At 49.3% G+C, this 17,896-nt stretch overlaps 2 protein-coding genes across 2 annotated transcripts in view; one reads left to right on the top strand and one right to left on the bottom strand.

The window, feature by feature from the left end:
- The window catches only part of LOC119106433 (dual specificity protein phosphatase 22-B), a 43,518-nt gene extending 35,704 nt beyond the window's left edge, over nucleotides 1–7,814 (top strand). The window contains exons 5-6 of the mRNA XM_037230075.1: nucleotides 6,975–7,147; nucleotides 7,423–7,814. Coding sequence (XP_037085970.1) covers nucleotides 6,975–7,147; nucleotides 7,423–7,627 — 378 coding nt within the window. The 3' untranslated portion in view covers nucleotides 7,628–7,814. The remainder of the gene's footprint in view (nucleotides 1–6,974; nucleotides 7,148–7,422) is intronic.
- A 5,147-nt stretch (nucleotides 7,815–12,961) lies between these two features.
- LOC119106290 (protein transport protein SFT2) lies at nucleotides 12,962–17,343 on the bottom strand. The gene is made up of 3 exons (XM_037229906.1): nucleotides 17,093–17,343; nucleotides 16,627–16,778; nucleotides 12,962–14,602 (listed from the first exon to the last, which is right to left on the bottom strand). The coding sequence occupies exons 1-3, from the start codon at nucleotides 17,309–17,311 to the stop codon at nucleotides 14,320–14,322; spliced, it is 654 nt and encodes a 217-aa protein (XP_037085801.1). The 5' UTR covers nucleotides 17,312–17,343; the 3' UTR covers nucleotides 12,962–14,319.
- Nucleotides 17,344–17,896: the final 553 nt, after the last annotated feature.

The following is a 17,896-nucleotide window of genomic DNA, read 5'->3' as shown; positions in this document are numbered from 1 at the left end:
CACCGGTGGGCCGGGGCGCTGACCGCCGGTCACCGGTGGGCCAGGGCGCTGACCGTTGGTCACCGGTGGGCCGGGGCGCTGACCGCCGGTCACCGGTGGGCCAGGGCGCTGACCGTTGGTCACCGGTAGGCCGGGGCGCTGACCGCCGGTCACCGGTGGGCCGGGGCGCTGACTGCCGGTCACCGGTGGGCCGGGGCGATGACCGCCGGTCACCGGTGGCCCGGGGCGCTGACCACAGGTCACCGGTGTGCCGGGGCGCTGACCGCGGGCACGTGGCCGTCCCCTGACCTGAGACAACCGTCCCGGTTTGTGGGAGGCGACCTGGTCTGGGGAAGGTTTACCCTGGGCTGGGAAAGGTTTACCCTGCACTGGGGAAACTGTCGTGGACTGGTGGGGGGGGGGGGGGGGGGGGGGAGGGGGGGGGATTTGGTGCGGAGAATGATCGCTCTGGGCTGGGGGAGGCCGGTCAGGTCTGATGAGGGAGAGTCTGGTCTGGGAAATGATCATCCTGGGCTGGGGAGAGGCTGGCCAGGTTCCTGTCTGCGAAGCGGAGGCTTCATATGCAGTGCTCAACGCTTGTCCCAGGGAAAAACCCTGGCTCCAGTGGCAGCCCATTCGGCTAGGTCGCTGATCCCAGGATCAGCTGATCCCATGATCGTAAAACCCCGGCCGCCCGCGAAGGACTTCGGAGACAAAAGTCGTGTGATGTAAGCAGGAGAGACTCGTTGGTGTGATGGGGGCTATGGCCGCAGCAAGAGCCATGAATGTCAAACGCAGAACAAAGTGCGCCGATGTCACCGGATGGTCACTAGCGCTGTAAATCTCCCCTGGTTCTGGCCAAACAGCACATGCTCTCATAGCTGCGGAGCTACGGGCGATGCACAGTGGGCCTAGGGCGTCAGCTGGCGGTCCGAAAACTTGTCCTCAGTAAGCCTGTTCTGACCGGTCCATTTATTGGATTTTCTCACATCAGTGACAAAATCGCCGCGCGCGTGAATTTTTAAAGTCAGACAGGCGCCGAGCCAGGGTCGGTGGACCCGTGCCGATTCGGCTACGGCGTCTCCACGTGGGCAAACGTGTGGCGTCGCTCTATGCCCTGGCCGTTTTGACATGCCGATTGGTTCGCCCCAGACGGTCGCGGTTTATTTTCGTTTTTGTTTTACATTCTGCTTCTTGATTACAGATGCGCAGAATGCATGTATTCATAGCAAGTAGACCCCAGGAGACTTGGGCGAGGGGAGGAGCGTCGATTTGCATTTTTCCGTGAGGGTACTGCCCCTCACTCCATGTTTATTTAGGTCCACAATCTTGGTTATGGCACAATATATATATATATATATATATATATATATATATATATATATATATATATAGATATATAGATATATATATATATATATATATATATATATATATATATATATATATCTATATCTATATCTATATCTATATATATATATATATATATATATATATATATATATATATATATATATATATATCTATATATACCCTTGTGTGTGTGTGTTTATGCGTATTTGTGCTTATTCGTGCGTGTGTTTGTATGTGCGTGCGTGCGTGCGTGCGTGCGTGTGTGTGTGTGTGTGTGTGTGTGTGTGTGTGTGTGTGGTGTGTGTGTGGTGTGTGTGTGTGTGTGTGTGTGTGTGTGTGTGTGTGTGTGTGTGTTTGTAAGCTTAGGAAGCAACTTATTCTTTATGCATATTGTGTTCAAAACTACAGCGGACTTAGCATTGGCAATCATTTTCATTCGATGCTGATTTAAAATGGCACCAAAGATCATTATTCAAAAATGACCTGGATTGTCATATCGCATGGCCTAGAATTGGTTACATTCATCAAAGTTGCATCCTCCATTAGACATTTTCGAGAGTGACGGTTTTAGACAAAGCCGATGTAATCGCACATTGATAAAATTCAAGTTATCTCGTGACTATTCTAGCATGGATCTTATGCTTACATACATCAGCTTTGGTAATACCGGTATAGCACAAACATGCTACATACAAATCACGACATAAGCATTTTAAGCATTTACAGACATAAGCATTTACGCATCGTATATGCTTGTCATTGACAAGAGACAACGCACATCCGCGACACGCAAAACACACAATGCTCCTGCACTATCTGACTTAATGGTGGCCCTCCATACAGATGGAGGGTTTCGCGCGCCTTTGTCTGTTTATTGATGAGGGGGTCCCATTCGTGAATGCATATCGCTTCTAGAGCGACGAGTCTTCGTCTCTGTGTGGGGCGTGTGATGGCTTTTATGTTGTTGTTGAGCATTTGGCGTGCCAGGTCGTTTTGTGTTGGACCTTCATGTGTGTGTGCGTGGGCCGCCGTTTTTTTTTTAGGCTTGTGGCTAGACGTCTGGAATATATTGTTGTGTGGCCGAGATATTTGCTGTTAGGTAGCGGCGCACAGTCTCCTAGGGTGCCTTCATAGCGATATATGGCCTTGTTTTCTTTAAGTGGAACCGAATCATCACGTGAAGGGTTATTTTACCTGATCAGGGAGGGTGTAGTTGAACTTTCATAATAGATGTTAAGTTTGAGGATGTTATTGGGATCCCTCGTTTGGCAATTATGACGGACAATGTTTTGCGAGGCTTTTTCGTCAGCTTTATGCCCAGAGCACATCATGTTTTTAAAGGAACAGGTGGTACGTGTTCTGATGTTCTGTTCTTGGCATTGGTTTAGCTACTGTGACATGATTCGGTTGATCTGGACTTCCAGCGTCACATATCGCTATAAATGCAACATGGAAGGCTGTGTGCTCCTACCTGATATGCACACATGGGCCACACACGACACTTTCCAGACGTCTGACCATGCACTTACAAAACGGCGGCCCACGCACACACACACATGGAGGTCCAACACAAAACCACCTGGCACGCCAAATGCTCAACAGCAACATAAATGCCATCGCACGCTCCACACAGAGACGAAGACTCATCGCTCTAGAAGCGATACGCGTTCACGAAAGGGGTCCTCTCGTCAATAAACAGACAAAGGCGCGCGAAACCCTCCATCTGTGTGGAGGGCGACTATTAGAGCGGAGAGCGCAGGGGCATTGTTTTGCGTGTCGCGACGAACGTTTTTAGTTTTGAATGATGGCTTTGTGCAATGCGTTAAGGTCTGTATTGTGGTATGTATGTAGCACGTTTGCACTGTACTGGAATTACAAAACTAATCCATGTAAGCAAGGGATCCGTGTCAGAATAGACACGAGAGGGCTTGAATTTGCAAATATGTGATGACATAAATTTTGTCTAAAGCCGTCACTTTAGAAAATGTCCTATAAAGGATGGAACGTCCATGAATTTAAGTAATACCAGACCATGCAATATAGCAATCTATATCTTCTTTGTCTCACGAGCTTTGGTACTATCTTAAACGAACATCGAAAGCGAAAACTGTCATAAAAAGATCCTCCATGCTGAGTCCTCTGTGATTTAAACACAACATATATATGCCGTCTAAAGGTAAAAAAAATCCATACGTTCGTTTCTAGCCATTTTGCGTTTTTTTTTTGCCATCTTATTCGTCTTCTCAAATAATGTGGCTTCGGATATTTAAATCTGTAGTTGGAAGTTTCACACACTTTTAGCTTTAAGAAATGGGCTAAAAGTTTGCGAAAATGTCAACTGATTGGTTAAATAATCAAAATCAGCATGCCCAGATTAATCAGATGACATAAAAAGCGCAGCATGGCCAAAAGGTAACATATGGGGTTGTACCTTTGGATTTGGACGGTAGATGTATATAACTATTATACATATAAATATATATATATATATATATATATATATATATATATATATATATATATTTATATATACATGTATATGTATATATACATACAAAGAACTTCAAAACAATGCGGGAGGCTGATAACACGCAAAGCTGACCTTCGGGCATTACTTGCTGCTCTGGACCATTATGCTGCTCATGTCAAGAACCAGTCGATCAGTGCTGCTATGATTTCAATTAGAAATTGTGTTCGTTGGAATAAAGTGGGATTAATCCGTTCAGAAGCATACAATTTTGAAGTCAGGTTGTCGGGTCTCCCGCTCCCTCCAATCATGTCCATGAATAGACGCGTCTGTGGTGAGTGGGTGTGATGTAAGAGACCGATGTGCACCATGGCCCCGGGAGTGCAATTCTACCGGGCGTGATGTGAAAACGGTACGACAAGAGAAGCCCCTCCATTTGTCAGGTGCTAGTTATCACCAGACACGCCTCTCTACCCTCTCTATCTTTCCCACTCTGGATTCTTACCCGGCGTCATTTTTGAAACTGCAGACAAATTTCCGATCGAATAAATGAATTGGACGGTCGACAGAACGGTAAGGCCAACTTCCTGAATATCTCATCCAAATACCCCACCCAACGCCTCACTGTTGCATACACAAATCTTAACGGCGTACGTTGACTGCCACCGTACCGAGATATGACGCGGGCCGGGCGTGATGCACCCCACTGCTGGCCCCCAGCGGGCGGCCTTCGATGACCTGGCCCTTCACCGCTATGCTTGGCGTGATTGGCCCAGATACCGCCGTCAGTCTCATGGCCGTGGAAGAACGGCGTCCGGGGGCACAAACGACCAAGGATGGGTGCGGATGATTTCTGCCATGCCCAGGGGAGCATAAACTAGTCCACACATTCGGGGTGCGGTGGGGATGTTTGGATCAGTCGTCGCCCCGTTATAAATGCTACAGTAATGCTCGGGTGCATTTCGTATGTCCGTTCATGAGCAAAAATGTATGAGAGATGTGTTTGTGCCCATTGTAGCATGTTCTTTCGCGGTTCTCGTGACATATTTCGCACGTTTTGAGAAGCGATACGGAGTAAATTGAATCTAGCTTACGAAGATTAAATGCATTGACTGTCATCGAACAATTTTGAGAATGACCAAAGCTATTTAAGATAATAGCAGCTGCCTAAAAAATCCGAGCCGATAGTTAACAATTTCTACAATGTGCGCAAATAGCCTTGCGTGTATTCAGTTTTTCCTGAAGGAAACATGTTTATTAAGACGCGTAGTTGGTACCACATCCCGTCCAAAGAGTTATGCCACTGAAATTTTGAATGCACGATTATAAAACATTGATGATGATTATGCAGTTAGAATAAGTTTCCAGGCATTCGCTGTTCGAGGTGCCACTAAACATTATTGCGCAATTTTGAATGGCTGTAGTTTTCAAAGACTTGAATGACTAGGCTACTCATTTCAAGCATTTTACTCGCCGAAAACTGGAGCGCTTTTCTGTTTCTGTCTCGAGGCATTATTACGAAAGCCTCCTACGTCACGCCACGTCCACACGTCCATACGTCGTCCACCGGCGCCTCCGAGCTGCCACGGCTGACACGTACTGCCTGGTCCTGACAGAAGGGTGGACACAGTGGTGACTGGAGGCCTCTCGGATGCCACACGACATACTGACTCCGAGGTCATGACCCAGCTCAAAGCGTCTGCAACCAACAGAGCTACCCCGGTCGCCAAGAGCACCGCAGTTCTCCCATGTCCAGTGCGAGAGCTGGAAATGGATATTTACGACTACGAAGGTTGCCGACGAGCTCAGCACGTAGGACGCGATGGCAGCGATCGTATCTGGTGCCGGCACCAAAAACTGCTCGTCTGCTGAATTAAAGCTAGGGAAACGAAGAGGTTTTGGCCGTGTTTTTGTCAAGATTAGGATGAATAGCTCGAAAACAAACTATTTTCGCCCCGGGAGATCAATTACACTCGTTACAAAATGGTGCCCTGTCCATATCAATAGTTCACTACAAGAAGAATGATCTCGCTTCATATTAGAAAGAGAACTCTTATTGGAAACCTTAGAACGGTGAAAAGCGTGGACTCATATCATGTTGCCACGTAGAGGGCTATTCCTGCCGAGTTTTGGAGGTGCAGCCTTTCAGAAGATTTCAACCATCACTAAGGACACGTGCCGCAGCGAGGCCAGGACGACCCAGTCAAGCACAGGTTATCGCATACTTTGCGTGCATATGCCACGCGACTTTTAACCAATTCAACAAAATTAACAAGCTAAATAATTCGCTGCCAGCAGGGCGCTAAAGGCTACGACACAGCTGCGTCATAGTTTTTTTTAGGCGTAAGAAATGTCGCGCAGGACTGATGTAATCGAGTGTTTGCCAATCGCAATATTGACAGCAGCAACAATGTGTCGACACTATTGAGTGAGCACCTGTAATCTGATTTCGCTCGGCCAAGTGTTTCCATGTGTTCGCCCCCTGTACAGAATTTAGGTTTAACCTATGGTTGAGGTTAGGTTTAACCTATGGTAACCTATGGTGAGGCTTAATCTATGGTTGGAGTACTGACGGTTATAAATTGTGGAATGCGACCTCCATCGTACTGCACCAATGTCGCATGAGCATTGGTTGATGAAATAATATCGCTGATAAGTAAAGGCCATATCGGTTTTACGGTAGACATAATGGCGCGCATAACCATCTCTAAATAGAAGTTTTATGACTTCTCGAGATTTCTTGGGTAGCATTAATGACACACATAACATGCTGCCGTAGAAGTAATGTCGCGGACAAGTAAGGACTGTTAAGTCTATGCTGTATAAGTAATGGCAGGCATGAGTTTATGCACGGCAAGGTCTGTCGAGTAGCACTCACGTCGTGTATGAGTTTTTGCAGTCGAGGTGGTGATGCACGCAAGCAGACTGTATAAGTTTGGGCAGTGGAGATATATGTGACATATATGCCAGGTATTTGACGGGTATAAGTTTTTGAAGCATGCATTCTGTGAGGCACCATTCATGTCGTGCATAAGTTTTTTGCACTAGGAGTGATGTGTGTAAGCTAAGTCTGTATAAGTTTTCACAGTAGAAGTAACGTCGCGTATAGCTGATGTCGTAGCACTCCTGTCGGCAGGCGTGTTTACCGCAGCACTAATGCCGTGACACCCGCCAGGAGCGGCGCCGACTGCGCGACAAGTACCGCGGCTATGACCCGGAGGCGGACGAGACGCGCCTGCGGCAGCTGACGCTGCTGTTCCGCGTGTCGCTGCTCTCTGGAGAGACGTGCGAGGGTCACTGCCGTCTCGGACACCGCTGCCCACGCGGCATCTGTAACCACTCCAAACGGTGCGTGGCGCCGCACGGCGGGCGCTCACCGGCTCGCGGCGGGTCCCGGTCCCGTGGTCCGCCTCGAAGCGGGTGGTGTTCCAGTCTCCGGATAGTCCGCCCAGAGCTCCCTTCCCATCGTCGAAGTGTAATCGCCCTCCAAACTACGGCCGTGCCGTCCGCAGCCGTTATGAATGCTTAGGGTCTCGCGCGAACGCCTGATGTTCCCGAGCAGCCGACGGCGACAACACCGGCCCCGTCCCCTCGCCTCTAACGTCTCTCCGTCCCGCCGGCAGCACGGTGGGCATCTTCCGCCAGCGCTGGTCGAGTCACAGCTCGCTGCCGGGCTCGCCCGAGGCGAGTCGAGCGCATGGCTCGCTCGAGCCGCGGCAGCGGTCCAGCAGCACCCGCTCGCTGGCGGCCGGTCTCACGCCGTCCCCGCTGGTCACGCCCGCCACTACGCCACGCAGCAGCCCCGCCGTCGGCAGGAGGGTCAAGTAGGGCACGCCGAGGTGCTGGGGGGTCAAGTAGGGCACGCCGAGGTGCTGGGAGGGTCAAGGAGGGCACGCTGAGGTGCTGGGAGGGTCAAGTGGGGCACGCCGAGGTGCTGGGAGGGTTAAGTGGGGTGCGTTGAGGTGTTGGGGGTCAAGTAGGGCACGCTGAGGTGCTGGGAAGGGTCAAGTAGGGCAAGCCGAGGTGCTGGGAGGGTTAAGTGGGGTGCGTTGAGGTGTTGGGGTCAAGTAGGGCACGCTGAGGTGCTGGGAGGGTCAAGTAGGGCACGCTGAGGTGTTGGGAGGGCCAAGTAGGGCACATTGAGGTGCTGGGGAGGGTGAAGTGGGACCCACTAAGGTGCCGGGGAGATCAAGTAGGGCACACTGAGGTGCTGGGGGGGGGGGTCAAGTAGGGCACGCTGAGGTGTTGGGGGTCAAGTAGGGCACATCGAGGTGCTGGGGGGGTCAAGTAGTGCACGCTGAGGTGCTGGGGAGGTCAAGTAGGGTACGGAGAGGAGTTCGAGGGGCTGGGTAGGGTTCAGTAAACTTGCGAGGCGGGTCAAGTGGGGATGCGATGATGTCATCTTCACGGTGCAGTGAGGACCTGAAGAAAGTCAAGCAGGATAGGAGGCGGTGAGGCCTTTGGAAGGGTCAAGTAGGGCGCGGAGAAATCCTGAGGAAGTCCGACTATGAGAGGAGAGGACTTAAGTAGTCAAAGACGGCTCCACGAAATGTCCAGGCGGGTGAAAAAGGATCTGGTGGGATCCTGAGGGAGTCAGTTCGGTCCGATAGTGAGCGGGTTTGGTAGAGTTCCGAATGTCGAGGGAGAAGAGGGATATAATACTCAGCAGCGCCGTCGGCGAGCTCCCAGGCAAGATTAGAATAAGGGTTGAACTTGGCGTGTTAACTTGTTGTTGAACTTGTTGAACAGTTACGTGTGCTCGGAAAGACTCTGTAAAAGGTTATCTAGGTCGCAGCCTTGAAGGAATGATCCAGTGGTGCTTGACGGTTTTCCGAGACAGTGAGCGGGGGCAGAAAGGAGCTTGTGGAGAGCTAGATAGGGGAGCAAGATAGGGAAGTTTGATATTTGAAGAGGATTAGGCAAACCAGGTCTGCAGCTGGTTCATTCATGGAGCCCAAAGATCCAAATGAGGCTCAAATTGCATCCGAATAAACCGAACATTTGGAGCACTCGACCCTCTGGAGAGCCAATCCATTTTGTTAAGAACGCGTCCTGAAATGTAAGGGACTGTTGTTTGTTGAAGCGGCAAAGTAGCCGTAAGCTCCTGACAGTGGCGGCACGGTGTGGAATGAGTCCGGTCAGTTCGAGCGAGGCACTATTAACTGTGCCAGCTCCCAGCTCCGGCGTCGACGAGGACGCGCTATTGCACCGCGTTTGTCGAGTGATGCAGCGGTGGCTGAGCCCCGTTCGTTCCAACTGGACTTTGCAGTTGTCGGGGATCGCGTTGCAGTGCCGGGCATTGGAGCTCTCCGGCCATATTCCTATGCCTTGAAGTGAAGATGCAGCGTTGGGACCGTGTGCGTTGTCGTCGTTGCCGGGCTGTGTCATTCAACCTCGTGAATGGGAAAGGCAGACCGATGACCGCTGAGCATGCTCTTAAGCCTGCAGCTTGCAATGGTACACAGCAGTATCAAAAGCGATATAATAGTTACCTTGCCTGCGCGCGCTGTGTAATGTAGACATCGACACGGCGATGGAGCACTCCGCCTGCCGGGCTGAGTGATGCCGGCAGTTGCTCAGCAAGCGACTGCCGGTGCTGGTCTGTGGTTTTGTGATGATGTTGGCAGGGATTGTTGTCATGCCTAAGCGCACCAAGAAGTGATTACCTCGACGGCGTAGAAGAATGCTACACAAGCATGCTGGCTAGTGGAACGCCACTCACCCAATGCTGCCACTTCCTCGCCTACGTAGAGTCCGTGTGCTATACGGCATGTTCTTCATCCCGTTCCAGAAGAAGGCCGCCAGTGGCAATGCCTTCAGGCCTTCATCTGCACTTGTCAGTGGCAATATTGACCTATTCACCTAGAACTTAGGCTTTCATTGTTCCTCATGATCACGTAAGTATTACTTTTCGGAATGTTTTAAAGTTCGAAGTGATGTCCGTAGAGCGATTTGGCTCTACTGTGCGAAGATGCCTTTTAAAGAAAAGCTAAAAGCATACAACCAGAACGACGTAATTAAAAAGAGCGAACATTGAGGTATATCGTTGCAGAAAACGGAACCTAATTGAAATGAATACGCCGCAAAATACTGTCGAGTTCGAATATTCCAATTGACGCTGTGCTGGTGGGGCCAGAAAGAAATATTCGAAAACTATTCGACTAAGCTTGCCTTCCATTAACGTCTAAGTGTTGTTTGTGATTCAAAGAAGATCATCAAATAGTCCTCTTACGCGTTATACCTACCTCCGCAAGCCACGCTCCTGCCTACGTGTCATCTACTCTGCAAAGTGAAAAAATAGTTGCATTGCAATATTGAAAAGCAGGAAGCTGGTCCGCCTTGATTCCTACACGGCCATCGGATCAGCTGCCTGCGTGCCGGCGTCTTGAAGGCCCTGCCAGCGGAGCCGGCTGGGCTTCAGTGCACAGCTGCTCACAGTCAGCGGCTTCATAGTGTTGGTGTGTAGTCACGAGTGACGTCCGCGGTAGTTAGTCGGGTGAGCCTTACACCGCTCACTCTCACCTGACCTCGCAGGTACGGCGCTGAGCTCACCGGTGTGTTGTTCGCCATCACCATTTGCCGTTACCGTTGGTGTTTACTAGATGCGACCTGCCTTACGTTGTGATACGGGACCCCACGTCAGGGTTTGTGGGGTCCGAAATACAATACTATGCCGACGTCTGTTCTCATTTCCTCCGAAGTAGCTGCGTAGTGCAAGGAGAGAACGGGCGGTGAGCGGTACAACGCAAGACCTGCAAGGAAACTCACTTTTCGCAAACATCTACGACGGTTCTCTTAAGTCCCGCCACAACCTTACGAACAAAGCCCTTACGAACATGTTCGTATTTCATGTGAGCGATACCATTTCCTTCAACATGGGCCTTTCATGCACTACGCAATCATTTGTTTTCTAATCACGACAGCGATAACTAAAATGTTAGTTGGTACAAAGCTGTATCCCGCACTTACCTGACATGCCGAAAGCATAAGAGATATTTACCGTCGCAATGCATTCCCCCCATCCGAGTCATTAGCTCAAAACGCAGTAAACGCTGAAACACAGTCTACTGTTGATAAGAACAGCAGACAGGAGAGACCACATCCAAGTACTAAGAAATGTTGCGCTTAAAATGGACGGCCCTGGTATACGGCCTAAAATGGATGGACGGACGGCCTTCAGTATACCAGGAGGCATACAATGTCGAGCAATAATTGACATCTACTGCGTTTCGATCTTGCGGCATTTTTTGCTCCAATGACGGTGCTGCAGGGAATGAAGTATGGTAGGAATTACGCGACTCTACATACGCGATCTACGTACGCGATTCTACATACAGTGAAAAATGCGCCAGCCGTCAACCGACAGGCGGCCTTGAGCATCGATTGCGACTGTCCGCGGCGACATTTGACTCCCCAGGTAACAATCCTGGAAGCGATTTGGCACCGATACCCGGAAGCCCTTACGGCAGGCAGCCACCACCTGGCTACATTCAATTGCAAGAGGTGATTCCGAATGATTTAGCAGCATCGTTTCGCAGATCGCCTGGCTGCCACGTAGGCATCGGAATGTGACTTCGGGTAGGGCGGCGGGCGAGAGCCCCCTTCTCGACGTACAGAGAGCGAGTAAAGGAAAACTTCTGCGTCAGATAACGCCGATTCGAAAAGAATATTAAACTCGTACGTTTGAGGCCCTTGTTCCACTTATGTTATTTTTCGGAGCAATGCAATTCCGCCGAGTAAGCCCATGCTGATTAGAGAGGATCTCAAGGGAAACGAACCGTTCCGATCCGGTAGGTAAAGATGCGCACGCAATTTGCTAGATCCTGCAGCTTCAGCGGGAAAAAAACTTACGAGTTGAACGTGGCTTGTTACGAAATGCCCCGCAAAGGCAGCTCAAAGAAAAGGCGGAAAATAAATGCAGCCAGGGCAGGTTGTTGGATCGCATATCTTGCATAAGTTTTTGAGTTTACCCAGTGCGACACGTGATTCGTGGTCAGCGTCTGGCTGAGTTCGGTCATCTTAGGTTTTCATGCGTAGTCCCTGTTTGCTGTGCAGTCCCCGTTACTTTCCTGCGCAGTCCGTGACTCGCAAGCGATTGTTTGCGCGTGGTCGTAACGCATTCGTCACGTGCAAACACTGAGAATTTGAAGTTAACTGCTGCGTGTGTCGGTGTGGAGGATACTGTCGCGGTAAGTTGGTTTCTAGCGAGGCAAAAAGTTTCCGTTACCATATCCTTCCCAGAGTTACCAAAATGTTTATTGAAAGGATAAACGGGGTGTGAGAAAAAAAACATGGCGTACAGATATGTAGACAGATTATCGCGTAGGTCATTATGTTACTCCCGCACCAATGAAGTCTGTTTCTCAATAACAGTGAAACGACTTTCGACGACTGAGTTGATAGCAGATGGGACTGTCACCACGCAGATGTGTGTTGCTTGCGCACGATGGTAGCGAATGAAGTCCGCCGCATTCGGGAGCCCACGCGGATAGGACTAATCAATGCATCGCAATATCCTCCTTTCATAAGTTTGACAAGCAGATGTCACGGAAGCAAAGTATCTACGCGTGAAGCATTTATAGCTGGAAGTTTTGACTGGTTTCGGGTCTGCCAAGACCTGACAATTCAAATCCATTAGGTATATTTCAAATGATTTACGTTTTTGGTGACTGTGGCTTTCGAACGCCCTGGCCCCGCGTCCTAGTACCTTGGCGACTGTGAAGGAACTATTTAAAAAGACAGTACACTGGTTGGATACGTATGTGTCATATCACATTGGTAATACAGCATAGGCAGCATCCCTGGCCCGATCATCCTCGGTTTTGGGTCGCAGCATCGTTGTTATTATTAACAACTTAGCAATACATGAATGTGTTTCATTCGGTGCATATCTAACCTAGCAAGCGTTAAAAACCTGTTGCTCACATTTGTGTTCGACGCGACCACTCGACTCTTGACTCTGAACCACACGAACACTTCATAGCAATAACTCCAACATGACTCAAAGAAAATTTGACTGCAAAAATCGACTGCAAAAGCATGCAGTTGACTCCGACTCCGTTCAAAATCGAGCACGACTTGGCTCAACAATTGAACTTCGTAGATATGATGAAAGGCAAGGCAGTTTTCAATCCGTACGTCTGAAGAATATGTCGACAAAAGTAGAGAACACAGTGCAAGTTTATTCCTTCCATGTACAAGTGGCACAATACCCAATTCAGTCGCACGTTCACTTCTCAGTCGACATTGTAGAAGGACTTACGATATCCCGCAGCTTGTTCGTGAACAAACCGACTTCTAGCAAACGGTTCACATACAGGCGAAGTTTGACCTGAGACGGCGCGGTTGCATGCAGTCCAAAAAGCACATTCACAACCATGATTAAAACGTTCCAGTTCCGGCACTTTTCTTCCAAACCAGGACACCCACCAGAAAGACTGCACGTGACCAAGAACGACAACACGGACGGCTGACGGAGGAACCGCCGGAGCGGCCGCCAGCCGCCGCCGTCGGCTGGCCGCTGATTCGATGCGGTCGCTGGTCCATTGCGTCATACCATGGCCGGCATGACGCAATGGGCCGAACCAACTCTGGCGGAATGGGGATGCTTTCGGCGCTTGTCAGGACATGTTAACAGCATGGCCCTGTCCCGATGACGAAGACATATCCCGTTCTTATCTGACAGCTCTTGAAGGTGAAGCACTGCCTTTATAAATTCTGACACCCAATCAACCCTTCCCAACAATGGCGCGCATATAAGACCGTTGGCGGATTGAGCCCGGCCTTTGCAGAAATTTGTGGTGTACTGCCAAGCCCCACTCGGTGCCATTCTTTCTACCCAGACTTTCACCTTGCCCGGAAATAATTTTACGAAGCTGCGCCTTCTCCAATGCTCGTGAGGAAGGCGGGTGCGAGGTGGCGGTACTTCAAAATGCCGGCGCGCTTAGCGTTACGGTTGAGGTTTAAGCGCGAGCGCTGGTTCGGCTGCTTGGCATTTCCTGTGGCGTTAACTCTCGTTTGTTATCACAATTTTTCTATCAAATTTTAGGAAAGTAGTAACAATTAGAAAACATCTGATGAGCCCAGTCACTTTTCGTACAATCACTTGAAGCAACCCATGCAAGTAACATCACCACGATTTAAAGGCATGTGTATGAAAGCAGGTAATACACCAAGTGATGGACGAAAGCCATACCCCACGCGCGCCAAAAAAGGACTGGCACTGGCAAAATACGGAACATAGCCGTGCTCATGCACCACATTATTTCAACGTGTCAGTTGTGATTCTACCTGTGTTCAATAATCCGCAGCGCCATAACCAGAACAATTACATCACAGAGCCCAGATATCAATAAATATAACACACACCCTCCCAGTCAACAACGCATTGAAACAGCGCACAGCGCGTCACCCCCGTCACAGGCCATGAAAGGGTGATACAGCAACACTGCTGACAAGGTCTAGCTAACGGCAAGACTACGAAAAACACGTTGTTTTGGCACAATACTTCGACGGTGTTTTTACACGGGCAGCGTTCGTGACGCCGTGCTACGCACGAAGGATGAGCAGAGCGACGAAAAGAACTGCAGACCCCTCTGTCCGCCGGGAATGTAACTAACGATGAACCAGAGCAGCGCCAGGAGCTGGCAGACCGCGCACAGGATAGTCAGTGGCGTATTGTGCAGATGCAGCGAGCAGTACAGGGTAGCTACCAGCGATGTTATGTACACCGATGTGAAGGGCAGACGCTCCTTGGAGAACACATGCTTGATATGATTCCACGGCCCCCACAGCAGAGAGAAACTGAAAACAAAATTGAGTCAGTGTTGGAGGAGCAGAAACGAATCCGTCTGAACCTGTCAAGCTGTCAGTCTTGTCTCAGACATGTCAGGCTGCCTTTCAGGCCTGTTAGTCTTACCTTACTAGTGTGCAAGATATCTGAGAAATTCATTGAGGCTAGCATTAAGTCACACTTAGATAGGCATCAATTGATAAATAGTCAACGTGGTTTTCCTTCTGGTAGGTCCTGTTTGACAAATCTTCTGGAGTCCAAGGAGCACATTACTAGTCAGGTAGATAAAGGAAATAGTTTTGAAGTTGTTTGTCTAAATTCAAGTAAGGAATTTAATAAGGTGCCACACCAGCATCTCCTGAATCAGCTAAAATTGCGTGACATTGAGGGAAAAATTATTGGCTAGGTAGGGGCTTGGCTACAAGACAGGAAACAAAGAGCAGTACTCAATGGTACTTAATCACAGTGGGAGCTAGTAGACAATGGGGTTCCACAGGGGTCAAAGTTGGGCCCTTTGCTCTTTATTATTTTTGTGAATAACATGGAGATAGATGGGCGCTGCATGACCTTCAGCAGTCCATGTGCCCTAAAACCCCAAATCATCATCAACATGGAGATAGGATTAGAGGGTAAAGTGCTTTAATTTCCTGAGAATATTTAATTGATAGGGGTGTCAAAAAATTCAGACCAGGTGGCACCTGACTTTGAGAAACTAGAAAACTAGGCTTCTCTGTGACAGGTGACATTTAATCATGGTAAGTGTAAGGTGATACATTTTGGCAGTTCTGGCTGTGAGGGCATCAAGGATAAAATGGGAGGCCGGGAGTTGGATTAGATCGAGAAAGAAAAAGACTTAAGGGTAATCATTTTCAGGAATTTAAAGCCTAAAAAGCACTGTGGGACCGTTGTTGGGAACAAGGCGCTCGGGATGCTGGTACTTATAGGCGCTTCGGCTGCTTGAACTTGTCAACAGGTGTCCATAACAAGAAAAGGAATGTTGTCAAAAAGTTGTACTTAGCTGATGTCAGACCACACCTACAATATTGTGTCCAGGCTTGGTCCCTATACTTCCAAAAAGACATCAGAAAGGCTGGAAGAATTACACCGAAAAGCAACTAGCATGACAAATGGGATTAGCAACTTATAATATGTGGATGGGCTTAAGACCATAGGCTTGTTTTCACTGAAATATCGTGGACTTAATGCTAACACATGGGGCAAACTTGAAGCAGAATGACTGAATGAACTGGGAGACGTCCATTTCATTGAAAGCTGTATTTCTTTTTAAAGCTGCCCATTGTAAGAGCTGCTTAAACGTGAGCTCAGGTAGGCGTGTTTAAAAGGAAACTTTGATTACATTACGCGGGGAGATTGAAATCTAACGTGAGATTTAGAGTCATCTCTTTCAAGGCAACGACAGAATACGCTTCATAACCTGACTTATCCTTCAGTCTTTCAGCGTGCTGACACAAGATGAGGCTAGCTGGAGACAGGAGATTACTTGACACAATACAAAACAGAGGTTGCTTTCAGCATAAAGTTGTTTAGAATAAAGCTTGGTCTTACATCACAATGAACTTTTGACAAATCTGGCTGAATGACAACAGATATTGCTTACTCTGCATGCTAACACCAGAGTAATGCTTGCAGGAGTCCTCATGGCCCTGGATCCAGCGAGAAATAATCTTGGGAACAAGTGAAACCGAACTCTGCAGCCAGACACCGCTGCCCGCTCCCAGACGCAGACACCGCTGCCCGCTCCCAGACGCAGACAACGCTGCCCGCTCCCAGACGCAGACACCGCTGCCCGCTCCCAGACGCAGACAACGCTGCCCGCTCCCAGACGCAGACAACGCTGCCCGCTCCCAGACGCAGGCACCGCCATCGGCTCCGAGACGAGTAAGGCACACTACTATTCCGTCGAGCATGCCATAAATGTTGCATTGCCCTCATTATCTCCGGGTTCGTTTATCGCACATCTCCGGATAAAGCTCGTTGGAGCAGCGAAGTGATTCGAGTTCAACAGGTGACGTACCTCGCCATGCAGAAGACACTGCCGAGGGTGAAGAGCGTGGCGAACTTCCTGGCTTTGAAGGCAATGAAGGGCAAGGTGAAGCCGGCGATGGTGAAGCAGATGGAACCAAGACAGAGGCACATCATGAAGCCAATGATGCGCTGTTTCTTGCTCTGTAAAAGAGACGCTAATTTTAAGCCAATACATGTTGGTTGAACATTTCAGAGCAAACCATGGCTTGGATGAGATCAAGTGTGCGATCTGCTACAGCACTACAATTACGTATGATAATGTGTGGATCTCTGAAGATCTAATGTGTTTTCCTTCTAACCACACCCTTGTTATTCATGATAACTTCGATGATAAATAAGCACAGCCTGAGTGAGCATGAGACCATTTTCCACGCATCAGTGAACTGAATGAGAACATGTCTCCTACTACCAGAACTAATGCCATTACACAATGCACACAGCGCTCCTTCACTTACCAGTCCGAGGAATGACCCAGCACTGCTTCCATACCATGAGCTCTCACTGGATGATCCAGCCGGCTCCTGGAAATTGTCCTCATTTTCGAGTAGAGGAACTGCTGTCTCAGCCCGACCGGTAGTCATCCATGACTTAAGGCCAAAAATATTTGCCGTATTGGTGCCTGGGGCACCAATGGATTTTACATATTCCTTGAGTGAATCCTTGCTGGATGCCATAGGAGTAAAGCGAGTGATGAGATCCTTAGCTTTGCTCTGAAACAAAGTTATCCCAATAAAATACAAAGTACGGGGCACCTGGTCATTTTACACTGGAATGAGTATCAAATCGACGCATCCTATGCCCCAGACCGTACGGCTTCCACCCCGGTCTCTCCACACAGGCGGCCCTGCTTGATGCTGTTGACTACGCTGCCATCGACGGTGGACGCGTGCCCTCACTGATCATCGCGTCCGAGGCTTTTCACAGCATCGAGGGCGGCCGTCTCCTGGTGAAGCTGGGGCGGTACGAGGTCGACGACAGATGGATCCGTCCATGGCTCAGCGGACGTACCCAAACCACCGGGGGGGAGGGCTCCAGCGTGAACTCTGACTCTCACGGTGTAGTACAGGGGTCCATCCTGGATCCAGTAATATTCTTATCGTTTGCAACATGTGCCGCGTGATAATCTCCTCGCGTGCGCAGCCGTAGACGACGCTCAGCTCATTGACACCGAGCTGCGATTGTACATTCAGGGACAGAAAGGGGGTGAAAATTGATTGTTGCTCTCAACTGGTTTACTTAGAATGGATTAAGGAGCAGCT

Source organism: Pollicipes pollicipes, unplaced genomic scaffold (assembly GCF_011947565.3).
Source record: "Pollicipes pollicipes isolate AB1234 unplaced genomic scaffold, Ppol_2.1 Scaffold_6138;HRSCAF=7277_pilon_pilon_pilon, whole genome shotgun sequence".
NCBI lineage: Eukaryota > Metazoa > Arthropoda > Thecostraca > Pollicipedomorpha > Pollicipedidae > Pollicipes > Pollicipes pollicipes.
This window is presented reverse-complemented; position numbering and strand designations above follow the sequence as displayed.